The 25,350-nt window shown below is 36.3% G+C and overlaps 1 protein-coding gene across 1 annotated transcript in view; it reads left to right on the plus strand.

The window, feature by feature from the left end:
• The window catches only part of UGGT2 (UDP-glucose glycoprotein glucosyltransferase 2), a 133,215-nt gene that overhangs the window by 64,651 nt on the left and 43,214 nt on the right, over positions 1 to 25,350 (plus strand). The window contains exons 17-24 of the mRNA XM_084876711.1: positions 4,899 to 5,063; positions 5,416 to 5,539; positions 5,628 to 5,726; positions 8,268 to 8,362; positions 10,486 to 10,692; positions 13,863 to 13,994; positions 22,353 to 22,477; positions 25,000 to 25,095. Coding sequence (XP_084732837.1) covers positions 4,899 to 5,063; positions 5,416 to 5,539; positions 5,628 to 5,726; positions 8,268 to 8,362; positions 10,486 to 10,692; positions 13,863 to 13,994; positions 22,353 to 22,477; positions 25,000 to 25,095 — 1,043 coding nt within the window. The remainder of the gene's footprint in view (positions 1 to 4,898; positions 5,064 to 5,415; positions 5,540 to 5,627; positions 5,727 to 8,267; positions 8,363 to 10,485; positions 10,693 to 13,862; positions 13,995 to 22,352; positions 22,478 to 24,999; positions 25,096 to 25,350) is intronic.

The following is a 25,350-nucleotide window of genomic DNA, read 5'->3' on the forward strand; positions in this document are numbered from 1 at the left end:
TATCTTAATATAAATAACTCACTATTTGGATTTTAGTCCCTTAAAAAGAAGGGAAATTTGAGATCTTTGAATGACACATGTTGTGTACAGTATTTACATTTCCACTATTGACTTTTCAAAAAAAGTACCCCAAAAAAGATAGTTCTCAGGATTTACAGGAGAGAAAACTTAAGCATAGAATTTTAAAGGATAGAATTTGTGCTTTCTTAGGAATAAATAAAGGTGGCTTTTTAGATAAACATTAGGATAAGAATCAGACTTCAGAAAAGCGTCATTGGGGTTGTATTTCCTTTTTTTTTTTTTTTCTTTTTTAATATATTTTATTGATTTTGTACAGAGAGGAAGGGAGAGAGATACAGAGTTAGAAACATCAATGAGAGAGAGTCATCAATCAGCTGCCTCTTGTACACCCCCTCCTGGTGATATGCCCGCAACCAAGGTATGTGCCCTTGACCGGAATCGAACTCGGGACCCTTCAGTCCCCAACCCGACGCTCTATCCATTGAGCCAAACCGGTTTTGGCTGGGGTTGTATTTCTAATGCTCATATGGCTCTCAACATTTTTCAATGGGATTTTGTATTTTATAAGTATTTCTTAAGGAACCTCTTCTGATTCAAATTAATTATAGCATTTAAAGCCTTTTATTAACGCTTGCATTCCTGAGGATATTAAGTGTATTGAAATAAAATGCATTTATATGAATATCTAGATAGGAAATATTTTAAGGTACTTAATTTTATTTAATATATTTATTAAAGTTTAAAATATTGTTTATAACCTAACTTGCATATAGAAGAAAATGTACTTATTTATTTGCTTATTCTAGGCAGTATATGCTGTTATATTAATGCACTTAAGCTGAGATAATATTACATAGCCAAAATATACTACTTATGAGTTGCCATAAAAATACCTGAGTAACACAATGTTATCCTTACATATTGGTATGCACAAACCAATATTAACATGTCCTTTGTGGATATAAATTTAACTTCCAGCTAGACTGTAGGTACTTCAAGAAAAGGGATCTTGTCTTCTTATTCTTTTGTATTCCTCAAGCTTTGTAGCATAGCTTAAGTTTTAGATATTATTTGTTGAGTTTTTCTTACCATAATTGAGGACTGAGATCTTTTCTACCTCCTGCCTTTACTTAGTCTCTCCTTAGTCCAGTGGTATTACTTAAAATATCTAAAAACTTGTAGCTTCAAAATCAAATGAAACCAATCAGAAAAAATCAACCAGAGCTGATGTGGGAGCCAGTTACCTGTAGAGGCTGAAACATGTTGACAGGGAGGGTCTGGGAAAGAGGTCAGATAGTTCTCATGGGGGAAACCACTGTGCCATTAGTACAGAAGCATTTCAGTCCATTAAGAATTCATAGGACTGTGCAGTGCATACCAGCTAGTGAAGAGATCTGTTGATAATACATTTTGGTTAAGTGAATAGTTAGAATGTGTGTGACTTTTTAAATGTTCCTTGTTAGTAAGTCAAATACTATGTCTTTTCATTTCTTGACTTTTTTTTTTTTTTTTGCTTTAAGAATTACTCCACATTTTTACTCTCATAGATTGATCAAATAACTAATTCAGAATTCTCCTTGCAAACATAGCAATTAATAATAACAAATAATAACATAGCACCTTCCTTTGCATACATCACCCCCAAGAATGCCCTTCTGTAGTCGTTCCTGCCTCTATCTCTTAAACTGAACTTGTGCCTTTGATGCTCCCCTTCATAGGACCTCTGGTTTTGTGAATACTATCCCCAAATTACTGTAAATATTTATCAGTCCCATCAAACCTTCTTCCACTTTATTCTCCATGCCTAGGAAATCATTCTGACTCCTACATCACAAAGCAAATAAATGAGTTTAGGCCTTTATTCCATAATCTCATATTCGTGTAATTTTCTCTCTCTATCCAATCCAAACGTCATCTGTATTTTTGACAAATATTTATTGAGTACATATAATGTTCAAGGCACAGGAGGTTAAAGAATAGAGTCCAACAAAGATCTCTTGAAAATTCAAAATAAAACAAAAATGTAATAGTACTGAGACAAAAAAGTGAAAATTAAGAATGAAAGGTAAACAATTAGAGACTCAATTTAGAAGAGTCAGAAAGAACAAATAAAACAAAGGGACAGAAAGCATCACAAATAGCATAAAGAAATTCCTGAATTGATGGACATGAGTCTTCATTGGAAGAGGCCCATAGGTACACAGCAGAATGAAAGAGGAGGGCTCTGGAATGGGAATAGGAATCCTTCTCTAAAGAAGTGGCATTTAAGATGAGTCCTGAAGTAAAACGAAGAGTTGGATGAAAGAAAACAGGAAGTGATAGTACTAGTACAGAGATGAACATTCAGGGGGAAATGCTAGGAGGTCCTGAGTTGTAAAGAAACTAAGAGAAATTGGCATTGCTGCTGTACAGATAGCAAGTTTGGGTGAGGTAGGTGCAGGCGGAAATTTCCTAAGACAAGGCTGGAGAAGTAGGCCCTGGGCCTGATTGCACCGGGCCTTGTGGACAGTATTTAATACAAGATCTTGGAAAGTGACAGTGATAATGCTTTTTAAAAACAACAACAGCAAAACATTCTCCATTGTTGAGAATGAATCATCAGGGAGTAAAATTATATGTGGTGAGACAGATAAGGAAACATGTAGTTAGGAGTTCAAAATGAGAGGTGAACTTGAGACTTTTGGAAGTAGAGGCAGAGAAAAATGGAAACAATTGAGTTAGGAAGTACAACCCCAGACCTGCTGCTGGATTGAGTAGGTAAAGGAGAGATGAGAAATTGTCAAGGTCTACTCCCAGGGTTCAATTAATCAACTAACTATAGAAGGTTGTGATGCCATTGCCAAGGTGGAAGGGAGTGGAGGGAAAACCAAATGGGAAATAAGGTCAAAAATACTGTTTTTCACATATTGAAGTTAAGGTGCCTGTGAGATTTCCAGAGTAAATATGAAATAAATGATTAGATTTATGTGTCTATAGCTCAGGAAAGAGGTGTGGGTTAAAGTATAAAATTTAGTGTTATTGGCTTATTTTTGGTAGTTAAAACTTTTGTAATGAACAGCTTGCTTAATTGGAAATGATAGAATAAATCAGAAGAGAGCCTGTATTTCTAGCAGGGACATCTTTCTTGAGGTCTATACCCAGGTATGCAACTGCCTAGTGGATTGATTGCCCATGAGCATCTTAAATCACAATAACCTATAACCAAGCCCATGATATTCTTTGTTACCCCTAACCTTTTCCTTTTTTGCCCTATCTAGAGGGTAGTATCATCATTCTCCCAGGACACCTGTGTCATCCTAAACTACTTATTTCCTCTCATACTCTCTGAAACTAGATCCAATTTGGCCCACTAAATATTTTAGAAACTGCCTCATTCTCACCTGGCCCGTTACTTTTTTTGTTGTTGTTCCAGCCTTTGCTTTTTCTTTCCCATGCTACTGTAGTAGCCCCCGACCCATCATCCCAGTGCATACTCCCCAACCTTCTTCCACTGTTTATATTGTGTTCTTTTTTAAATAAGAACATCTGATCATATTGTCATGAATCCTCTTCCTAGATAGAATTGATTATACACACTTTGCACCTCTGTATATTACACCTGTTTTTAATGTATCCATCTCTCCCTCTGTTAAAGTATGTTTTCTTAGGAAGGAGTTTGAATATTATTTATATGAATTCAGAGCCTAACATATAGTAAATGCTCAATAAATGCAGAGGAAATATAGTCAAGTGGTTAAGAGTTCAGTTCAGACTCTTGGTTAGATCTAAATACAAATTTTGTTTCCAAAATGTAGTAGCTATGTGACATTGGAAGTGACTTCATGTTTTTATATCTGTTTCATCAACTTTAAAATGGATATAATCAGAATACTTAGCTTCATCAAGTAGTTGTGAGAGTGGTGGCTATAATAATTATAATAATGCATAGTACAGAATAGCAAATGAATGAAGTGTGCAGGGCTGCTTTATCACTGCAAAATCCCGATGTTGAAGACCTTCATGATCTGGCCTCTGCCTGTCTCCTCTGACCCATATCGGACAGCTCTCCCCACTGTAAACAAAGCAAATTACTTGCAATTGCCTAAATATGCCTTATTCTCCCTCCCTCCCCCCACTTGCTTGGCTGTCTCTTTTCACTTGGAATGCCTTTTTCCACTTCATCTCCCTAGCAAATTTTGCTCATCCTTTGATTTTTTTTGGTGTTACCCCCTAGCAGAGTCCTTCTCTGATACCTTCCTATCCATCACAGACTTGGTTAGATGCTTCATTTCTGATCTCCCAAAGAGCCTTGTACATGCCTGCATTTTGTTTGTAAATATATGAACCACTTGAGGGAAAACTTTCAGTTCTGTATTCACAGGGTCTAGCCTAATGCTGGTGGCATGAATTGAATAAATGCTTATTAAACAAGTATAATACATATAGGGACAAATGACTCTCTGGTCCTGGTGAATGATATTTCTTAAAAAGTGAATATCGTTGTTCATATCAAGGGTCAGCAAGCTATAGCTCATAGGCCAAATCTAGCCCTCCCATTGCCTGTTTTCATAGTTGTGGGGGACATGGCCATATTTGTTTGTTCTCGCTGCTTCTGTTCTATAACATCAAAATTGAGTAGATGTGACGCAGACAAACCTGATAGCTCATAAAGCCTAAAATATGTATTACTATGTCTTTCCCTGCATGGAAAGTTCCCTGACTCTTGCTCTTTGTAGATTTTCTTTTAAACAGTCTTTTAAAAGGTTGGGTAATATTATCAAAATTAACATTTTCCCCCTCTGGCATATAAAAATGTGGCAGTGTTCCTTCTTTTTCTTATGTATTTCTTTTTTAAAAAACCATATTCTGTTTAACTCTGATATTTTTTAACTTAATAGGCAGGAGCAAGCTTTTATAAGATGACTGGCCTGGGTCCTTTGCCTCAAGCTCTTTATAATGGCGAATCCTTTAACCATGAGGAGTTAAATATTCAAAAACTAGAAAGAGCTCTTCTTCAAAAAATGATGGATATGACCATATATTTACAAAGGGAAGTTTTTATGGTAGGTAAACATTTATGAGAAAATATATGTGAATGATTTTTATAAATGACTTTTTGTATTAAGAAATATTTTAATAGCAAAAGTTAATTTTGTAAAAATTTTCATCCTGATCATTTAGCAATGATTTTTAAAGTAATAATTAACTTTATCTGTGCATAATTACATCTAAAAATTGCTTAATTGGAAAGAAAATTCAAAGTTTTACATGAAAATTTATTATGAGAATCCTAAATCATCTATTATTTATTGATTTATTTTATACTGAGTATCTTTAAATGTAATCTCTGCATAACTTTAAAACATATGCATATAAATTGCTTCTATAACCTAAATAATATTTTTGTTATTTTAGGGCACATTAAATGATCAAACAAATGCAATTGATTTCTTTATGGATAAAAATAATGTTGTACCCCGTATAAATCCTTCGATTTTGTACAGCGAAGGGCAGTACCTTAATTTAATATCTACATCAGGTAAAATAATTCTGTTTTCTACAAATGCTTGTTGAATTGTGAATGTTTTATTATTTCATTATTTATTGTTTAATATGAAATTTTTCAGTAACTACAGATGTTGAAGATTTCTCTACTTTCTTTTTCTTGGACTCACAAGATAAGAGTGCTGTAATTGCAGAGAACATGTATTATTTAACCCATGAAGGTAATAAGCATATTTTATTTTCCTGAATTTATTCTTAAAGTAGCAAAATGTTGTAATTTTAGTAAGGTGTTTGCATTATACTTTTCTTTTTTTAAATCCTTACCTAACGATATTTTTCTCATTGATTCTCAGAGTGGAAGGGAAGAAGGAGGGGGTGAGACAGTGAGAGAGAAACATGGATGCGAGTGAGACACAGCAATTGGTTGCCTCCCACAGGTGCCCTGACCAGGGTAGGGGAGTGAGCCTACAACTGAGGTATATGCCCTTGACCCAAATCAAACCCAAGATCCTTCAGTCTGTGGGATGGAGCCAAACCAGCTAGGACCATAATACATATTTATATATTGATATTTGACTAGAGGCCTGTTTTTCAATTTGAGAGCTTGTAATTTGTTAGGATATAAGGATTGTGCTGAGAAAATAATGTCTTCTATCCTAGCTAATTATAAATGCAGAAGGAGTTCATCTTAGTTTTTTTTTTTGCCTTTTTTTAAAAGCTATAACATGTGTATCCCCACTGGAGTGACTCGGTTGGTTGAGCCTCGCCCTATTCACCAAAAGGTTGCCAGTTCCATTCCTTGTCAGGGCACATGCCCATGTTTCAGCCTCAATCCCCAGTAGGTGGCGTACAGAACATAGCTGATAAATATTTCTCACATCGGTGTTTCTCTGTCTCCCCCTTCCTCTCTCTAAAAAAAAAATCAATTAAAATAAAAAAATAGGTGGATGTTTTGCTTAGGTTTGGCGGTCAAAGCAAAGGAAGGGAAACCAAGACAGGAACATATTTGAAAATAAGAATTTAGCCTAGATAGGGAAGTCTGCAGTGGGGCCGTACATTTTTTAATCTTATCGGGTAGATAAGATAAGGTAGGTAATTATAAGATAGATGAAATAATTAAAGTTTGGTTGGTTTTTGTCTTGCTTTGTTTTATTTGACCTGCTTAGCTGTAGGGAAAAAAATGGGAGCCAATACATAAAAGAAGGCTTATTTGTATCTCAGTATTAAAGCAGTAACTTTCTAACAATTACAGTGATCTAAAGATGGAATAAACTATGTTATAAGGGGTAAATTTTATCAGAGAGAGATTTAAGCAGAGGCTACACAACCAGTTTTGAGAGTGGAAAAGAGTGAAACCAACTTGGGACCAGATGGCTCCCAAATTACTTTCTAATTGATTCATGACTTTATGTTCACAAAATGATCTGTCTACACACAATCCAACAAATAATAAAATGTAAAATAAAACTTCCACTTTATGGCAGGCTAATGTGTAAAAATGATGGGAAAGAGCCAAAACCGGTTTGGCTCAATGGATAGAGCGTCGGCTTGGGGACTGAAGGGTCCCGGGTTCGATTCCGGTCAAGGGCATGTACCTTAGTTGCGGGCATATCCCTAGTAGGGGGTGTGCAAGAGGCGGCTGATCGATGACTCTCTCTCATCGATGTTTCTAACTCTCTATCTCTCTCCCTTCCTCTCTGTACAAAATCAATAAAATATATTTTTTTTTAAAAATGATGGGAAAGAAAAGGAGTCGGAAATAGGAAATAAAGGGATAAATATTTGTCAGGTTCTGGGGTGTATTTCTGGGCATCAGAGTAAGTTAGCCTTTAAATTTCCTGTAGCTTAAAGGAATACTTTATTAATAGAAGCATCATAAGTTCCTCTTATTTGCAGTTATGTAAATGTGTAAAGAAAGAAAAAATTATAATTTACTTAGCACATTTGAAACATTACTTCATTTACTACTGTTGGTAAAAGGGCTAACATTGAGAGGGCACCAGAATTCTTTACCTTTATTCTTTTAAAAGAATGTGCTATTTGCTGATCTACAGAACAATAAAGTTTTTATAACTGTTTTAAGTGAGTCACGTGATCTAAAAGAATAATTTTTCTATAGATTTTAATGACGACCAGATAACTGTTATTTCAAATGTTATATCCTGAAGCTGGATGAAATAAATTCATTTAACTGTGACGTAAGAATTAAAAATTGTTTCTTTCTGTGCCATCCAAATTTTCAAATTTTTCAGAAAAAGAATCATACTGATATTGATGTCACAAGATGTGAATTAGACCAAGTTAATAAAAGCCGGACATTTTGAATTAATGAATCATAAGCTAATAAGATATTGCTATTTTTAATAAACCTTATTGTTTATCTGGGAGTGTGTTTTTTTATATATGAGGTTATACATATCAGTTTCTTAATTTATTTTTTTACAAATATAGCTAGAACACAGTTTTGCTTTCTAACAATGGAACCATGATAAGCATAATACAACTTTCTCTACTCATAGAAGTATCCCACAGACGTGTCCTTTAGGGACACTGCTTTCTTCTGGGTACCTGAGTTTCTAGAGAGCTTATAAATGAATTATATTTCTAGCATTTTATGTCACTATGTGTGTACAATTTTTAACATTTGTTTATTTTCCAAAAGACTAATTTTAATATTGTTGTTTTTTATTTTTAACTGAATATGTTCTCTGCTTTTAGTTTTATTTTAAAAATAGTTTAGCTAAACCATTTGAAACTTTCAGATGAAGATGTGATTTCTTCCATTACTCTCTGGATTATTGCTGATTTTGACAAACCATCTGGGAGAAAACTGCTTTTGAATGCATTAAAGCACATGGTGAGCAAGTTTACCTAGATAAAAGCACCCAAGAAACATAAACCAAAATATTTTATGAAATTGCTTTGTATTAACTAAATGTAAGTTTACTGATGTATAACAAATTACCCTATAACTCAGTGGTTTAAAGCAGTAAACCTTTATTTTCTCATAGTTTCTGGGGTTTAAGAATTCAAGAGTGACTTAGCTGAGTGTGGTGGCTTGGGGTTTCTCATGAGGTTGCAGTCAGGATTTTGGCTGCTGCCACCTGAAGGCTTTCCTGGAGCTGGAGGATCAGCTTCTAAGATGGCTCACTTGCATGGCTGTTAGCAGGAGACCTCAAATTTCTCACTGGCCATGAACAGAATGCTGCTTCTATTGCCACGTAGACCTCCTTTTAGTGTTGCTTAAGTGTCCTCACAAAATGACAGCTGGCTTTCCCCAGAATGAGTGACAAAGAGTTATAGATGGAAACCACAAGTCACAATGTCTTTTATGATCTAGTCTCCAAAGTCATACACTATATTTCCAAGCTATTCTGTTTGTTATGCAGATCATTTCTATTCAGTATGAGAAGGAACTGTAAGTATGAGTACCAAGAGATGGGGATCATTGGGGGCCATCTTGGTGCCCTGCTACCACATTAAGAATAATTAATACATTTAAAATGAAACACAACATCTGCTAGGAGATTTTCACATCATATTAGAACATTTCAGAACACATTCTGGCTTTCCTCAGTTGCCTGCAGACAAGTACATTTCAAAACCGGTTGTTCGGGACCTATGGAACAACAGTCAACTTCTGTCTTCGCTTCCTTCTCAAGAATTTCTGGGAGCATGTTCTTTGAGAGGCTCACAGACTGCCCTTCCCCCAGTAGTTACATGTATGTGGCCCTTCCATTATGTATATGTTGTCATGTTTAATGATGTTCCACATTTCTCTGAGGATCTGTTCATTCTTTTTAGTTTGTTTTTCAAATTGTATAATCTCTATTGATTCACTTATTTTTCTGCAAACTCATATCTATTGGACCCTTCTAGAGCATTTTTCATTTTAGTTACTGAATTTATAACTCCAGAATTTTCTTTTGGTTCTGTTGTATAATTTCTATATCTTCATTATTATTATCTGTGAAATATTATTAAAATAACTTTCTTTAATTCTTTAGACATGGTTTTCTTTAGTTCTTTGAATATATTACATCTGTTAAGTCCAACAACTAAGGACCCTCAAAGACAGTTTCTAATGCTATGTGGGTGTTTTTCACCTTTGTATGAATCATACTCTCTTGTTACATTGCATGTCTCATAATTTTTTTATTGAAAACAAAACATTTTAGATAATACACCGTAGCATATTTGGATCCTGGGAATATGCTATAGCATATTTGGATACTGGTAACAACACCCTCCCCCCCACCTTCCCTGGGCTATTTTTTGTTTGTTGGATAGTTTATTGATTTATCTATTTTTAGTGATGTGAATGAACTAATTCTGTAAAGTCTATTTTCCTCTCATTGTATGTCTCTGATATTCTTGCTCAGGTTTTTTTACCCTTGTTTTTGTCTTTTATCTTGGTTTCCTGGGGAATATCTCTGGATGAGCACAAGCCACTTACTGGTAAAAGGTTGTGCTTAAGTACCCAAAGCCAGTTAGATTTTCATCTTTACTGTTGGATATGTGTAATTGATTTAGAGACTACTTTCACAGTTCAGAAATGTTATGATTTTGCCTCACATTCACCCATGGAATAGTATCTTGGAATTTACCTTTTTAATTACTCCTGAGAAGTATCCTTGACAGTGCTCTATTTTTTTTACCTGGGTGGTTATTTTATGGGTTAATTTGCATTTTTGTTTTGTAATTTTGTTATTTCATAGACATACATACACAAGAAGAGGTTAAACAAAGTATTGCATTAAAAATAATCATTATGCAAAGAGGTGAAGCAGTTGGAATTACTAAAATTATTGTTTTTAGGCTATTTTAATGATAGGTCATCTTCAATAGTCAACATAGAATTTGACAGTGAAAGATGTTGTATGGTAAAATATAAACTTGATTGGAAAGAGAAAAGTTCAACTGTAAAAAGATATGTAAGACACAGATTTTTTTCCTCCCACCTATAAATGTGTTTTTCAGAAAAAAAGTTTTCATAGTCGGTTGGGCGTTATTTATAATCCTACATCAGAAATAAATGAAGAGAACACAGCTATTTCTAGAGGAATTTTGGCAGCTTTTCTTACACAGAAAAACAGCTTTTTGAGAAACTTTCTCAGGAAACTGGCAAGGGAAGAAACTGCTACAGCTATTTACTCTGGAGATAAAATTAAAACATTCCTTACTGAGGTCAGTAACTTTGTTTGAAATAATAAGTATGTATTGAATATTTCAAAAGAATAAATATGCTTGGAGGTAATATGGTACTTAAAAACATCGGTTAATAAGTATAATAATTTGGGGATAATATTTCTTTAAATGGGAAAAGATAAATGTTAAATAATATGACTTTGCATAGAGACATTTAACAAATTAGATTTTATATATTATCTACTAGACAATGGAGATATACTTGTGAACAGAATAGAGTCCCTGTTCTTGGGGAGCTTACATGGTAGTGGGAAAGACAGCAAAGTAAGTGGTATTAGAAAAAATAAAGAAACATAGAGGTTAGATAGTTTGAGGGATGCTATTTTAGCTGGAGTGGTCAGGAAATGTATTTCTACAGAGCCTACATTTGGGCAGCAAATAAAATATCAAACCATAGAAAGTCTGTGAGAAGAATGTACCAGGTTCAAGAACATAGCAAGTTTAAAGGCTATGACACAGAGACAGTCTTGGCAGACTTGAGGTATAGGCAGAAGATCATTATGACCAAAATAGAGATGTGCAGAGTACTAGCACATGAGGTCAGAAATATAACCCCAGATATCTCAAGCACTTATAGGCCATAGTAAGGGATTGAAATTTTTCCTGAGCATAATGGCAAGTCATTAAGGAATCTTGAAGAGGTGAATAACCTTTAAAAAGATGACTCTGGGTACCATGTGAAGATAGATTTGATAGTAGGTAGACAAGAGTGGAAATGGGATGAACATTTAGAATGCTATTGCATTTCTTGCCTATAACCTAGGCAAGAAATAATGGTATGTTGAACTAGATAGGAGAGGTGGAGATGGTAAAATGGATAATAAATAATTGTTATATTATGGTCAATAGGATTAATTGCTCAATTGTATGTGACTTAAAAATAATAGGCTAGGATTTTGTCTTGAACAGCTAGATTTAATGGTGGTATTTTTTTTTTTTTTTTTTTTTTTTTTTTTGAGATGGGAAGTCTAGATTGAAGAGAAGATTTGGGCACATAGGGCCTAAATCTAGAGCTAAGTGTTTTACATGTAAAGTTGCAGAAACCTGTTAGACATTCAAGTAGAAATGTTGACAATTGAGTAAATGAGTGTAGAAATCAATGAGGGATTGTCTTTTTTTTTTTTTTTTGAGAGTCAATTTGAGGTTTATCAACATTATATATAATTTGAAGCTAAGAAACTAGATGAGAAACCTTAGAAGTGAGGGTGGGTAGAGGACAGAGAAATTGAAATCTCAGCCCTGGAACATTCTAAAATGTGGAGGAACACAAGAAAAGGATGATCCTATAAAAAAGGTGGAACAGCCAATGAATTAGGAAGGTGACCAGGAGAGTATGGTATCCTGGAAGCCAAATGGAGAATATATTTCAAGTAGGAAATGATTACCTATGCCAGATGTTTCTGAAATCCAACTTCCTAACTGACCATTTTATTTATTAAGGTGGTCCTTGGTGACTTTGATAAGAACCGCTTCAGTGGAATGAAAAGCATAAAGTACAGTAGATTCAAGAGAAAATAGAAAATCAGGAAATAGAAATAGCAAGTATAGTTATTTTAAAAAGTTTCTTGCACACTGAAGGGAGAAGTATTTCATAGCCAGAATGGGACTTGAGGTCAAGGAAATTTTTCTAAATTTAGGAGATGTCACTTTTTTTGTATGCTAATGGAAACAATCTATCCAACAATAAGAATAGGATCATATAAACATAGGGGAGCAAAATTCTTGAAAAGTTAAAAGGTGCTGAGAACCAATGGACAGTGTTAAGTGTTAGTTTAAGAATAGGAATCATTCATCCATTTTAACCAGAAGAAAGGCAGACTATATGGGTACAGATTTATTTGGTGGTAAGAAGAAAAGTGCTTTTCTTCTGATTACTTTCATTTTTCAAAAGAAAAGTGGGTCATTAGTTAAGTATTAGAGTGTTAGTGGGTGCTATTAGAGGTTTGAGGAAAGAAGAGAAAATGTCAAATATGTTTCTGTTACTCAGAGAATAAGAACGTGAATCCAATACATTAGTGTGGGAAGATTTCTGAGAGCCCACTTGAGATTAATGACCACAAATTGAAAGTGAGATCAGCGTTGGTTGCATGTATTTTCCAATTTTATTAACACTGTTTGGGTCCAGTTGCAGAGGAAGCTGAGTTGTATTTAACCAGAGTTGGGGTTTTTCAAAGGTGAATGTAACTGAGGGAAGCATTTCAGGGAGCTGAGCATGGAAGGTTGATGTTACAGTAAAGGATTCCAGCGTGTAACTTGGGTGGGAGGGAAATTATGATGTGGGAAGTGTAATGGACAATAAATAAGTGGTAGGGTCCATGGACTGAAAGTGTGAATAATGTTTAGTAACAGAATGAGTGAGCTGGAAGGTCAGGAGCTTGTGATGAGAGAGGGGATGACTGAAATGGAGATTTTGGAAGTAAGGAGATACTATCCAATACTGTAGTCACTAGCTACATGGAGATATTTTAAGCTTAAAATTAAATTGAGCTTTAAAATCAGCTCCTCAGTCATACCAGCCACATGTCCAGGGCTCAGTAACCATTTGTGGCTGTGGCTACCATATTGAGCAGCAAAGGGGAAACAATTCTATCATCTGAATTTGTTAGAAGTTCAGGATTTAAGGCCCCACCCTGATCTACTGAAGGGGAAACTTCATTTTAACAAGGTACCAAGGTGATTTGGATGAGCATAAAAAATTATTAAATATTGATATGAAGAAGTGTGTTAGTATAAAGATGTAAGGAACGTATTTGTGATTAATTTTCTGTGAATATCCATATATTTTATGACTCTCACCACGGAGAAGTTAAATGCACTGTTACTAACTAGGTTTATATCTTTTCTGGAATGTTAAATTTTATTTAAATTGATGTTCCTTAGCATTTTATCAATCAGTATTTCACCTGAAATTCTCAAAGAATGAATAGCAAACTATCTACTTGTAAAAAGATATACAAATATTGTAATTGACTTGGCAGAGAATGATTTATTTTTAAAAAATGGTTTCAGGAGAAAATGGTTTCAGGAGACTTTTTGTCACAACTTAGTATAATTTAAATTTTACACTAATATATTAAAGTAAGATTTGTTAAGAAAATAATTTACTATATTTACTGCTCTCTTATTCATTTCATATTTTCTTGCTTTAGGAGATGGATAAGAATGCTTTTGAGAAAAAATATAATACCATTGGGGTGAATATTTTTCGAACTCACCAGTTGTTCTGTCAAGATGTGCTTAAGTTGGGTCCTGGAGAAATGGGAATTGTCAGCAATGGGAAAGTAAGTAGAAAAACAGTTGCTCACTTTTCTCAGTGACATTGTGGTTCAGGGGTCTCAAACATTTTTCTGGCACAATCCATGCAATGTAACACAACAGAGGATGGTGTTTGTATGCCGGACACATGAGACAGGTCTCAGCAGGAGTAAATGCTGCTGAAAGGGTTATTTATGGCACAGTACCTATCACTTCATCCCTTCCCCCATTGGTGAGAACATTGACTGCAGGGAAGAGAGAATGTTCTTGTGGGGATACGTAACTTTTATTTTGTCCTAATATAAGTACTAGAATAAACAACTTAGTACACTTTACAACATTGTGATTGAGGACCACTGTTACAGTAAGAGTAGAAAGTACATTGTGAAATCTTACTCTTGTTGTAGCCTTCTTACAATTGTTTAATAACAACAGTGCAATGTTTTCTATTGAAGTATAAAGTAGTATTTATCAATATAACCTTTAAACATCTATAGGAAAAGATTACTTGCTCCCAACATCCTAATAAAATATATTATAAAAATTTACTGTATTACCTTCTAACCCTTTTTCCAACCCTACAGAGTTGTTTCTGGTTTTCATAAAGTACATCATTATAGTTTTATATATATAAATTTATATCACACTTTTTTCTCTTAGTATATTTTAAATATTTTTCTAATTAGGACATCTTTATAGACACACTGTTAGTGGGTACTAGCTACTTATTAATATATTTTGATTTTATTTCTCAGGAATTCAGTTTTTAAAAATTAAATTCAGTGCTTTGATTTATTAAGAAATAAACTAATACAATGTGCTTGACAGACCTCTGCTTGAACTATCAAATTATATATTCCTAAATCATCTTCAAAGCTCTAATATGCTTCTGCTTTCTTTCTTTTCTACATTTTTATGAACTCTCTTGACCTGCATTTTATTCTTATATCACACTATTCCCTTAAAATTATGCTTATTTATTCTTGCTTATCTGAATCTATAAATAATAGGAATTGGAGATGAATGAGAGATCCATTTCCCCAAGCTTCCACAGATAAAATATATTTTCTTCAGTGTAATGGTGTTTAAGCTGACTAATTGCATTAGCTCCTAAAAGCAATTAGGCTAAGGTTCATCGGTGTTCAGTGCTACTTTACAAATTGATGACACTGATGGCCATTTATTATTACAGAAATTATAAGGTACAGGGTGGGGTTAATGTAGGTTTACAGTTGTTCATATGGAAAATAATACAGTAATTAATAAATAATACAAGAATAAACTTTCACAACTGTAAACCTATTTTTGCCCCTCCCTGTACAGTAGGTCCTCTGAGATTTGTTCCTAAGGCGCGATGTAATGCGTTTTTTTGCCGTAAGTCGGAACCCACCTACATAAGCACCTACGTCACTCACATGGAGAACATACACAGCAGTAATGAAGTAAAACAGTAAAAAAAAAAAATTAAAAGATAACAATTCCTGACCTTTACTTGTGGTAAACAAATAATGAAAAAGCATAAAGCACATATGTACATACCTTGAAATGATGACACTTTATTTTTTTTTATAAATAAATGGGAGATGATGCCATAACCACAAACTGTGTAAGTCATTACCGACGTAACCTGAGGACTGTGTATTAGCGAATTTTGATAGTGAGTTATGTGGAAGCCCAAAATTGATATTGCTTATTCTCTAACAATTATTCTGGGAAAAAAACACAGTTTTTTAGAACAGTTTTAAACTATATAACTGCCTTTGGCTCTGTCAGTCATTTTCAGAAATAAAGAGGAAAATAAATTAAACCTGCTATATATAGTACCTTGCCTTTTAATAATACATTACCAGAGGCCTGGTGCACAAAACTCGTGCACGGGTAGGGTTCCTAGGCCTGGCCAGCAATCAGGACTGATCTGTGGGGCAACTGGTGGGGTGTTTGGTGAGCCCCCACTGGCACCCGCCTTGCTCGCTGGCCCCACCCCCCTATCGCCTTGCCACTGCCACAGTTGCCTTCCTCAGCAGGAGGCATCTGATGGTGTGACTGGGGGCAGTTTGGGCCCACCAGTCAGCACCACCCCCTGCTGCCACCGCTGGTTGCCTCCCCCTGTGGGGCAATAGGAGGGTAATGGGAGGGGGGTCCCTTGCTGGAGCCCACCTTGGCTGGTCTGGGGCCTGTGGGCTGGGTGCAGATCCTGCAATGTTTTGACATTGTTTAATATATCTCATGTATTGTTATCAAAATTAGTGATAACAAATATTAGTTATAGTTATGTTAAATTGTTTTCTCCTAGAACTCGTTTCTTCTTCTTTTTAATTAACAAAATATTAATATATTAATGTTTCACTTGCTCTAAGCCAAACGTTATTCTAGGGTTCTCTGAGTATAGCAGTGAACAAGCATGTTTTCATGGATTTACATTTTGGTGGGCAGAGACAGATAACAAATAGCATTCTTACTGATAAGGTGTCATTGGGACAGAGAACTAGAAGAGGTGAGGGAGAAAGCCACGTCTGGAAGAGGAATGCTCTAGGTAGAAGTAACAGTGAGTACAAAGGCCCCAAGATGAGGTCATGGCTATGTGTTTTAGAAATAGCAGTTATAGTGAGAGTAGTCTAAAGAAAAGCTCAGGGAAGTTTCTGGGGACCAGATTAGTATGGTTTTACAGGCAGCTTAGGATTCCTATGTTACTCTGACTGAGTTGTGAAGTTTATAGTTCTAGACAGGGGGGTGACATGATCTGACCTACTAGTACAGTGGTCTGCAAACTGCGGCTCACGAGCCACATACAGCTCTTTGGCCCCTTGAGTATGGCTCTATTACAAAATACCATGGCCTGAGCAAGTCTATTTTGAAAAAGTGATGTTAGAAGTTTAAATTTTAAAAATTTGGCTCTTAAAAGAAATTTCAATCATTGTACTATTGATATTTGGCTCTGTTGACCAGTGAGTTTGCTGACCACTGTATTAGTATGTTTCATTTGGACCTCTAGAGACTGGACATTGAGAATAGACTATAGGGAGTCAGGAAACCTGATAGAAGGTATTGAAGAAGTCCAAGTGAGAAGTGACAATGGCTTGTGCCAGAACGGCTATAGTTGAATTAGTGAAAACTGGAGGTTGGATACATTTTGGAGGAAGGTGAACAGGATTTGCTGAGAGGCATAATGTGGGATGTGGAACTACATAACTGGCAGAATGGAGTTGCTGTGTATTCAGGTGAGAAAGAATGCAGGAAGAGTGGGAGTTATTCAGGAGGAGTGGAAAGGAAAAGGTAGAGAATTCAGAGTTCAGGTCTGGATCTCAGGTTGGTTTGTTGAGTTGGCAGTTGAACTTATGACCTGAATTTAGGGGAGAGGTTGGGGCTAAAGATAGTATTAAACTAGAGACCTGGTACACGAAATTTGTGCATGGGAAGTGGGGGGTGTCCCTCAGCACAGCCTACACCCTCTCCAATCTGGACCCCTTGGGGGATGTCCAGCTGCCTGTTTAGGCTCGATCCCAATAGGATCCACACTGCCCTCTCTTGCAGGCCTGGTCTCTCCCAATTCCCCTCCATGGCTGGCCTATTGGGATCCGGTCTAAATGGGCAATTGGATGTCCCTCTCACAATCCAGGACTACTGGCTCCCAGTTGCTCGCCTGCCTGCCTTCCCAATTGCCCCTAACCTATCCTGCCTGCCAGCCTGATCACCCCCTAACCACTCCCCTGCCAACCTGGTTGCCACTAACTGCCCTCCCCTGCAGGCCCAAGACTCCTGCTCTCTCCAGCTCTGTGGCCACCACCATATTTGTTGGGTTAATTTGCATACTCGCTCCTGATTGGCTTTTGGGTGTGGCTTCTGGGCGTAGTGGAGGTACAGTCAATTTGAACCTTTCTCTTTTATTACATAGAATTATGTTGACCTTTAATGTTGATTTGTAGAAAATTACAATTTTGATGATTATTTTATTTATACAAATTTGGTTTGAATAGAAAAGATATATCTAAAAATAAGTCCTGTGGTTTGTGAACTATGTAACTAGAAGCCCAATGCATGAAGATTTGTGCTAGAATGGGCTTTCCTTTCCCTGGCTGCCAGCAGGGCCTTTCCACTCTAGCCTAGCTCCTTTCCACTCAGGCCCCAGAGGCCCTGAGAGACTGGGGCTGGGGCAAAATGCCTGCATCATCACCATGGTGATGATGCTAGCGCCCCGCCCCCATCACTCAGGGCCTGTGTATGCAAATTAATCACCATATTTGTTGGGTTAATTTTCATATCACTCTTGATTGGCTGGTAGTGTAGCGGAGGTATGGTCAATTTACATGTTTGTCTATTACTAGGTAAGATACTTAGCTTATTGCTCTCAGTAATAAAGTATAATAATCACAGCAATTATGGCAGATAGTTATCATTCAGAATCAAATAGTTGAAAGTTTGAAATAATTCCTACATTTTAGAATTAATCTTGATTCTGAACCTGTCCAAATGTTGTCTTAGAATTGGAACATATTCAAAATTAAAATTAGGAATGACCAAAACTAGGTACCAGTGATATTTTTTAAATTTTATTTTTATTTTTCAACTAGAGGCCCAGTGCACAAAATTTTTGCATGGCTAGGGTCCCTAGGGCTGGCTGGTGATCAGAGCCGATTAGGGTCAATCAGGGCCTTTCAGCTGCCAACTGGGTCCCTATTCCCTGGCTGCTGGCTGGGGCCTTCCTTAATAACGCACCACCCCCTGGTGGTCAGCGCATGTCATAATGAGTGATTGAATTACCAGTCTACTGGTCAAACTCCCAAGGCGACACTTTGAATGTTAGCCTTTATATATACTATATATATATATATGCTAGAGGCCCAGTGTGGGAAATTGCACTGTCCCGCCCACTCACGCACAAGCTGTCCTGCCTTGACACTCTACCCTCTCCACCAAGAGCCCCTAACGTCTCCATCAAGAGCTTGAGTGTGCCTGGCCCCTCCTCTGACCCCTCTGGCCTTCTCTGGCCACTTTAAGCCCCCGCTCAGTCCTGCAAGTCACCTTGAGCTGGTCCTGCCTCCTCTGGGCATCTCCCTGCTTCCACCTGTCTCCAGTATATTTGCATATTAGGGTTTTATATATATAGATTAACTATATTCTCTATGTTGTATTTTACATGCCTGTTACTATTGTGTAACTGCCAATTTGTACTTCTCATTCCTTTCACCTTTTTCACCCAGTCCCCCAACCTGCTCCCATTTAGCAACCAACGAGGACACTTTCTTACTGCATGTTGAAGAATTAGAATTTTATATATTTTGTTATTAAATAAAACCTTAAATAATGTTGTTGCTATAATTATAATAAATTTATTTTTATCACATGACACATTTACAGATTGCTGAATGACATGGTATAATAGAAAATAGGGAAACAATCAAGGCCTTTTTTTCTTAAGCTACAGAAATCTGGATTCCAAATCTAGTTTCATCATTAATTATATCACCTCTGTGAGACTTGCTTTTTTCATTTGTACAATAAGAATGATAATAGTATGGATTATGCAGTTGTCAGATTAAATATAATTTTTTTCTTCTTTTAAAATATAGTTTTATACCTAAGGCACATAGAACAGCACCAGCCACTGAGTAAATTTTCAGTCAATATTCACTCCTATTTTCTCTTTAAATATTTGAAGGCTGTCATGGAGCACCATATTTACATTTATAGGTAGATTTATGTTATATTGGGTGAGAATCAATATAGAATTAAGGCCAGCTTCTCAAACTTCCACTAGTAGAGAGAGATTTTTAGCTCAGTATGTGGATGAACACTCTCAGAGTTTTCTAGAATTTTAATAAGCTGTCAAAAGAACTAATGAATTTCTATTGCAGCAGTTATTCTATATAATAAAAGTCTTATATGCTAAGTGTCCGACCATTAGACCAGTCACCATGATGCCCACTGACCACCAGGGAGCAGATGTTCCGGTAGGTTAGTTTGCTGCTGGAGACCGGCTGATTGGGACTGGGCAAGACAGGCTGGACACACCCTGGGGCCCTCCTGCGGTCCCTCCCCAGCCTGATTGGCCCTGATTGGGACTGGGAGAGATGTGCCAGACACACTTTTGAGCCCTCCCGTGGTCCCTCCCTGGCCAGCCAACCTCCCATAGTTCCTCCCAGGCCAACCATCCCCAATTGGGATTGGACAACATGGCCCCGATTGGCTCCAATCAGGACTGAGTAAGAGAGGCCTGGAGTCCTCTCGCGGTCCCTCCCCAGTCCTGATCGTGCACCAGTGGGGGGTCTCGGCCTGGCCTGCACCCTCTCACAATCTGGGACCCCGCAGGGGATGTCAGAGAGCTGGTTTCAGCCCAATACCCAAGGCCAGGCCAAGGGACTCCACCAGTGCACGAATCTGTGCACCTGGCCTCTAGTTCTGTATAATTGAGAAAATAACATTTCTAAAGTGGTGTAAAGATGTAAACACCAAAGAGGCTTTACTGACTGTATCAATACATGATTTTCAAATTTAATGTTCCTTTTCCCAACATGGATATGATAGGATTTTGTACTATTTAAGTTACTTTATTTCACAATTATCATATTTAACTTTAAATAGAAGTGAGACACAGAAGAAGCAAGGTCCTCCTAGCTGTTTGATGCTGGACTTACTTAGAGAAATAGAGTTGGTTTTCTGGTGAATTTAATCAGTTAAAATAGCCATCTTTTTAATTCCTTAAAAAATAATTGAGATTTTATTATCTTATTCTGAGCTATTAACAAAACTGTTCGAGTCACTATGGATGCTATGGATAAAATTTAAACTATTTTCCAGGCCTTTTCTATTCATAGTCCAAAATATATAATGTTAAAAGTGCTTTCAAAGTCACCTTAAAAATGATATCAAATCTTAAGGTGATGCGGCGACCGGTTTGGCTCAGTGGATAGAGCGTCTGTCTGTGGACTGAAGGGTCCCAGGTTCAGTTCTGGTCAAGGGCATGTACCTTGGTTGCGGGCACATCCCCAGTGGGGGGTGTGCAGGAGGCAGCTGATCAATGATTCTCTCTCATCGATGTTTCTAGCTCTCTGTCCCTCTCTCTTCCTCTCTGTGGAAAAGCAATGAAATATATATATATTTTTTAAAAAATCTTAAGGTGATGATATCTTAAGGTTTATTTGTGTACTTTTAGTTTTATAGTGCCCATTTTTTTTTTATTCTTAAGAGCTATGTTTTATATTTAAGGTGAAACATGATATCACCTATAATAGCAAATAAGAAAGATTCAAGAACTTATTTCATTAAGTTTTAGAAATTATTAACTGTAGAACCAGGTAAAGGGGAAGTGAGAAAATCTGCAACCATTTCATTCTGGCCATTTTACTAAGAAAAAGGAATATTCTGCTTGACATATTTTCTGGTTGTCATTAAGTACTACTATTAATGCATGAGACTATCTCAGGGTATGTTTTCATAATAGTATGATGACTTCATGTATTAATTTCCTCAGAAAATGTTAATTGTTGGTGGTAGTTGTGATGGAATAGCCATCTTGAGAAATTAGGTATGTGGTAGTTTGACAGTTTACCCCCTCTGTACTTACTGGTTTAAAGCTAACCTACATGACCTCACTGAGCTCCAAACCATTATACAGTATCCGATGAAGATTGCTTGGTATTATTAAGCAATTACTTGATTTGTCTCTTGGTTTTTGCTCTTTTATGCCTTGCTTATGTATTAACTAGAGGCCCAGTGCACAAAATTCCTGCAATAGGGGGAGAGGCAATCCTTCAGCCCAGCCTGCACCTTCTCGCAGTCCGGGAGCCCTCGGTGGAGATCCCTCTTGCAGTCCAGGACCCCTTGCTCCTTACATCCCATCTCCTCGCTGCTCCTTATTGCTCACTCACTGCTCCCTAGCTCTGCTAGGAGGTGGGAGAAACTCCTGCCACTGCTGCTGCATTTGCCAGCCATGAGCCCGTGAACCGGGCTTCTGGCTGAGCAATGCTCCCCCTGTGGGAGCACACTGACTACCAGGGGACAGCTCCTGCATTGAATGCCTGCCCCCTGGTGGTCAGTGCGCATCATAGCAACTGGTCGTTCGGTTGCTTAGGCTTTTATATATAGAGATTCATAGCTATGCATATGGTCTACAATTTATAGATAAACAGAAAATATAAAGAGTCTTATGTTTTGGGGAGCATTATATTTCAAATGAAAATAATTTGCTACTTTTTGTTATTTGACTTTTGTGTTTATATAAATGTTATTTGTATTATGAAAGTGAGAAAATATTTTTCTCTTCTATTTTATTCCGGTGGGCTTAATAAGTGGTGGGATTGAGGGCCACTATCTCTTTAATATATAATCAATTTTTGCTTAAAGAAATATCTGTTTTATAAGATATACAATGATTGCCTTTATTTTAGTTCTTAGGACCTTTGAATGAAAATTTCTGTGCAGCAGATTTCTCCTTGTTGGAAAAGATAACATTTACTAATTTAGCAGAGAAAATTAAAGGCATTGTTGAAAATATGGCAATCAGCTCAAAGAAGTAAGTATGTAAAATCATAAGAGCAATTCATTTTCAGGTTTGGTATTTTTCCATCTCATAGAGAATATAAAGAAATAATGAAAGACATCCATTTACTCACTATCACCAAACCATAAATGTTAATATTTTGTTTTCTTTGCCATGGTCTTACAGTTTCTCTGTTTCCCTCAATCTCCTCCCTTCCCAAGAGGTAACCACTTTTCTAAAGGTTGTGTACCAGATTCCTGTATTTGTTTTTCTTTTTACTGTTGCCTTATATGTAAATATGCACTATCAGTTTTGATTGTATTGGATGCTTTGATTTTTTTTTTAGAGAAATGCTAATATACTGAAGACTTCTTTTTGCTATCTACTTTCATAGAAGCTTTATCCACATTCATTGAAATAGAGCTTGCTCATTCATTTTAACTCCTTTTTAGTATTTCATTTTATGAATATACTAGTGGCCTGGTGCACGGATTCGTGACCATTGAAAGGAAATTAATTAGAAGAAATATTTTAATATCTCTATTCACCCTTTCTCTATAATAGAAGTGTCAGAGGTACGTTTTGCATAGTTGGTCTTCAGGCATATTCTGTTGCTGATTCTGCTTTCTTTGGCTCAGAATGTCATCAAAAACAACCAAATTCATGATCAACAATGACAGACCGAAACACACGTGTGTGATTAGCACCAGCAAGAGCTTTATATATATCATGCAAGTGCGAATCAACATTTGTTTTTAAATTGTCAGTGTGCATCATATGTACGGGCCAGTTGGACAGTCAGACAGACGTACAGTCACTTAGCCATTCATATATATAAATTAAAGTTTATATTACTGAAGTATATTGAACTTGGCTTTAGCTTTTTACTATTCAGAAGTGCTATAATGAACCTGCTTTAATGTCTCCTTGTGCAATGTCTGAGTCTAGAGGAGTGTGTTTGTTGGGTTGTAGGATATGCTTATCTTTAGCTTTAGCAGATATTGCTAAATTTCGTCTTCTAAAGTAATTGGAACAGTCAATACTCCCACCAGAAATGTATGAGTTCCTGTTTCCCCAAGTCCTCACCAATATTTGGTATTAATCTGACTTGTAAATTTTTCCCATGTAATGGATGTTATATTGTATCTTATTTTAATTTGCATTTCTTTGAGCTCTAGTATAGTTGAATATCTTCTCATATGACTATCTTCATTCATGTTTGTTCTCCTGTAAAATACCTGTTCATATATATTACTTAGTTATCTGTTGGGGTATTGTCTCCTGTTAGTGATTTGTAAACATATTGTTTATGATTCTGTATATTAATCTATCAATTATGTGTTCTGCAAGTACAATATTTCATTTTGTGTCGACTGTTTACTTTTTATTATAAAACTAGAGTCCCGGTGTGCACTGGTAGGGTCCCTAGCGGCTGGGGCCTCCCTCCCTTCCCTTTTATTCCCCCCTCCCCTCTGCCACTGGCCAGGGCCTCCCTCCTTTCCCCCAGCCAACCCATCCCCCTGGTCGGACTTCCAGTCAAGGGGACAATTTGCACACTGCATGTTTATTATATATAATGTTACCACATATTGTAGAGGTTTTATTTTTATGGGAAAATATTATCAGGTTTTTCATTCATAGTTTGTCTGTGATGTGTAAGGATGTGTAAGAATTTTCCTTAGTCTGAGTTGATAAAGATATTTTCTTTTATTGTCTTCTAAAAGTTTTACAGTTTTGCTTTTCTTTCTGATTTATATCTTTAATTCTTGGATTTTTCTATTGTTCCATTGGTCTGTTGCCTCATGCCAATCCCACACTCCAGTTACCACAACTTCATAACAAATTTTCATAGTAGATAGAAAAACTCCCCCTTTGCCTCATCTTCAAAATTTTCTTGACTATTTTTTGTTAGTTGCTTTTCAGTATAAATATGATTAGAACCAGCATAACCAGTTCTACCAAAAACATTCCTGGAATTTTTATGGGGATTTATTTGAATCTATAGATTAGATTAAGAAATTATCATCTTTATATAATATTGAGTAATCCCACTTACTAAAAAAATACATATATATTACTTATATGTAGCTATACATATACACATTTGTATTTATAATGTAAATAAAATACAGCTATATTAGGTTTGTAATTTATATATAAGTATATATGTGTGTATGTAGATTAGGGGTGTCGAACTCAATCAGAGAAGGGGCCAAAATCTAAAATCCAGCCTAAATCGCGGGCCAAATGGTTTACTGAACAGTCATAAACTGACAATGTCATAAACTGACAGTGGAGTGCAGTGATGACAGCGCGGTGCGGGCCACATTGCAAGGCCTAGCTGGCTGGATTTGGCCCGCGGGCCTTGTGTTTGACACATGTGATGTAGATAGATAGATAGACACACTTATTTGGGGTGGGGTTTTTTTTTTTTTAAGGGTTCTTCAGTGAAACTTCAATTTTAAATTCCCCTTCCTCGGAGCATTAATTGTGACACAAAATACTGATATTTCTCTTTCTGAAAAACTCATACATTGTTTATCTTATTTATCTAGAAAGAGTGACCTTATCATGAAAGTTGATGCCCTTGTTTCCTCTTTGCCTACACGTGAATCCCGTCATAATGTCACATTTTTAACAGAGAATCACAGGTAAGAATATAGTAGTGCTGTTCTCTGTCACTGAATCCTATATTCAATTATGGTTGCATTTGTATTCAAATATGGCAAAATTAAAGAAGAATTAAAAGTACTATGTTAGAAAATAAATGTGTTTGACAAGATTAGGAAAAGAAATTCCTATTAAGTCTATATTGCAGTAAATAAAGGATGATATATATTTCGATAATACTTTATCGAAAACTTAAAGTGACTGACACTAAGTTTTCTGATCTTACTGTAAATGCA

This window comes from Pipistrellus hanaki, assembly GCF_964339955.1.
Source record: "Pipistrellus hanaki genome assembly, chromosome: 3".
Lineage (NCBI taxonomy): Eukaryota > Metazoa > Chordata > Mammalia > Chiroptera > Vespertilionidae > Pipistrellus > Pipistrellus hanaki.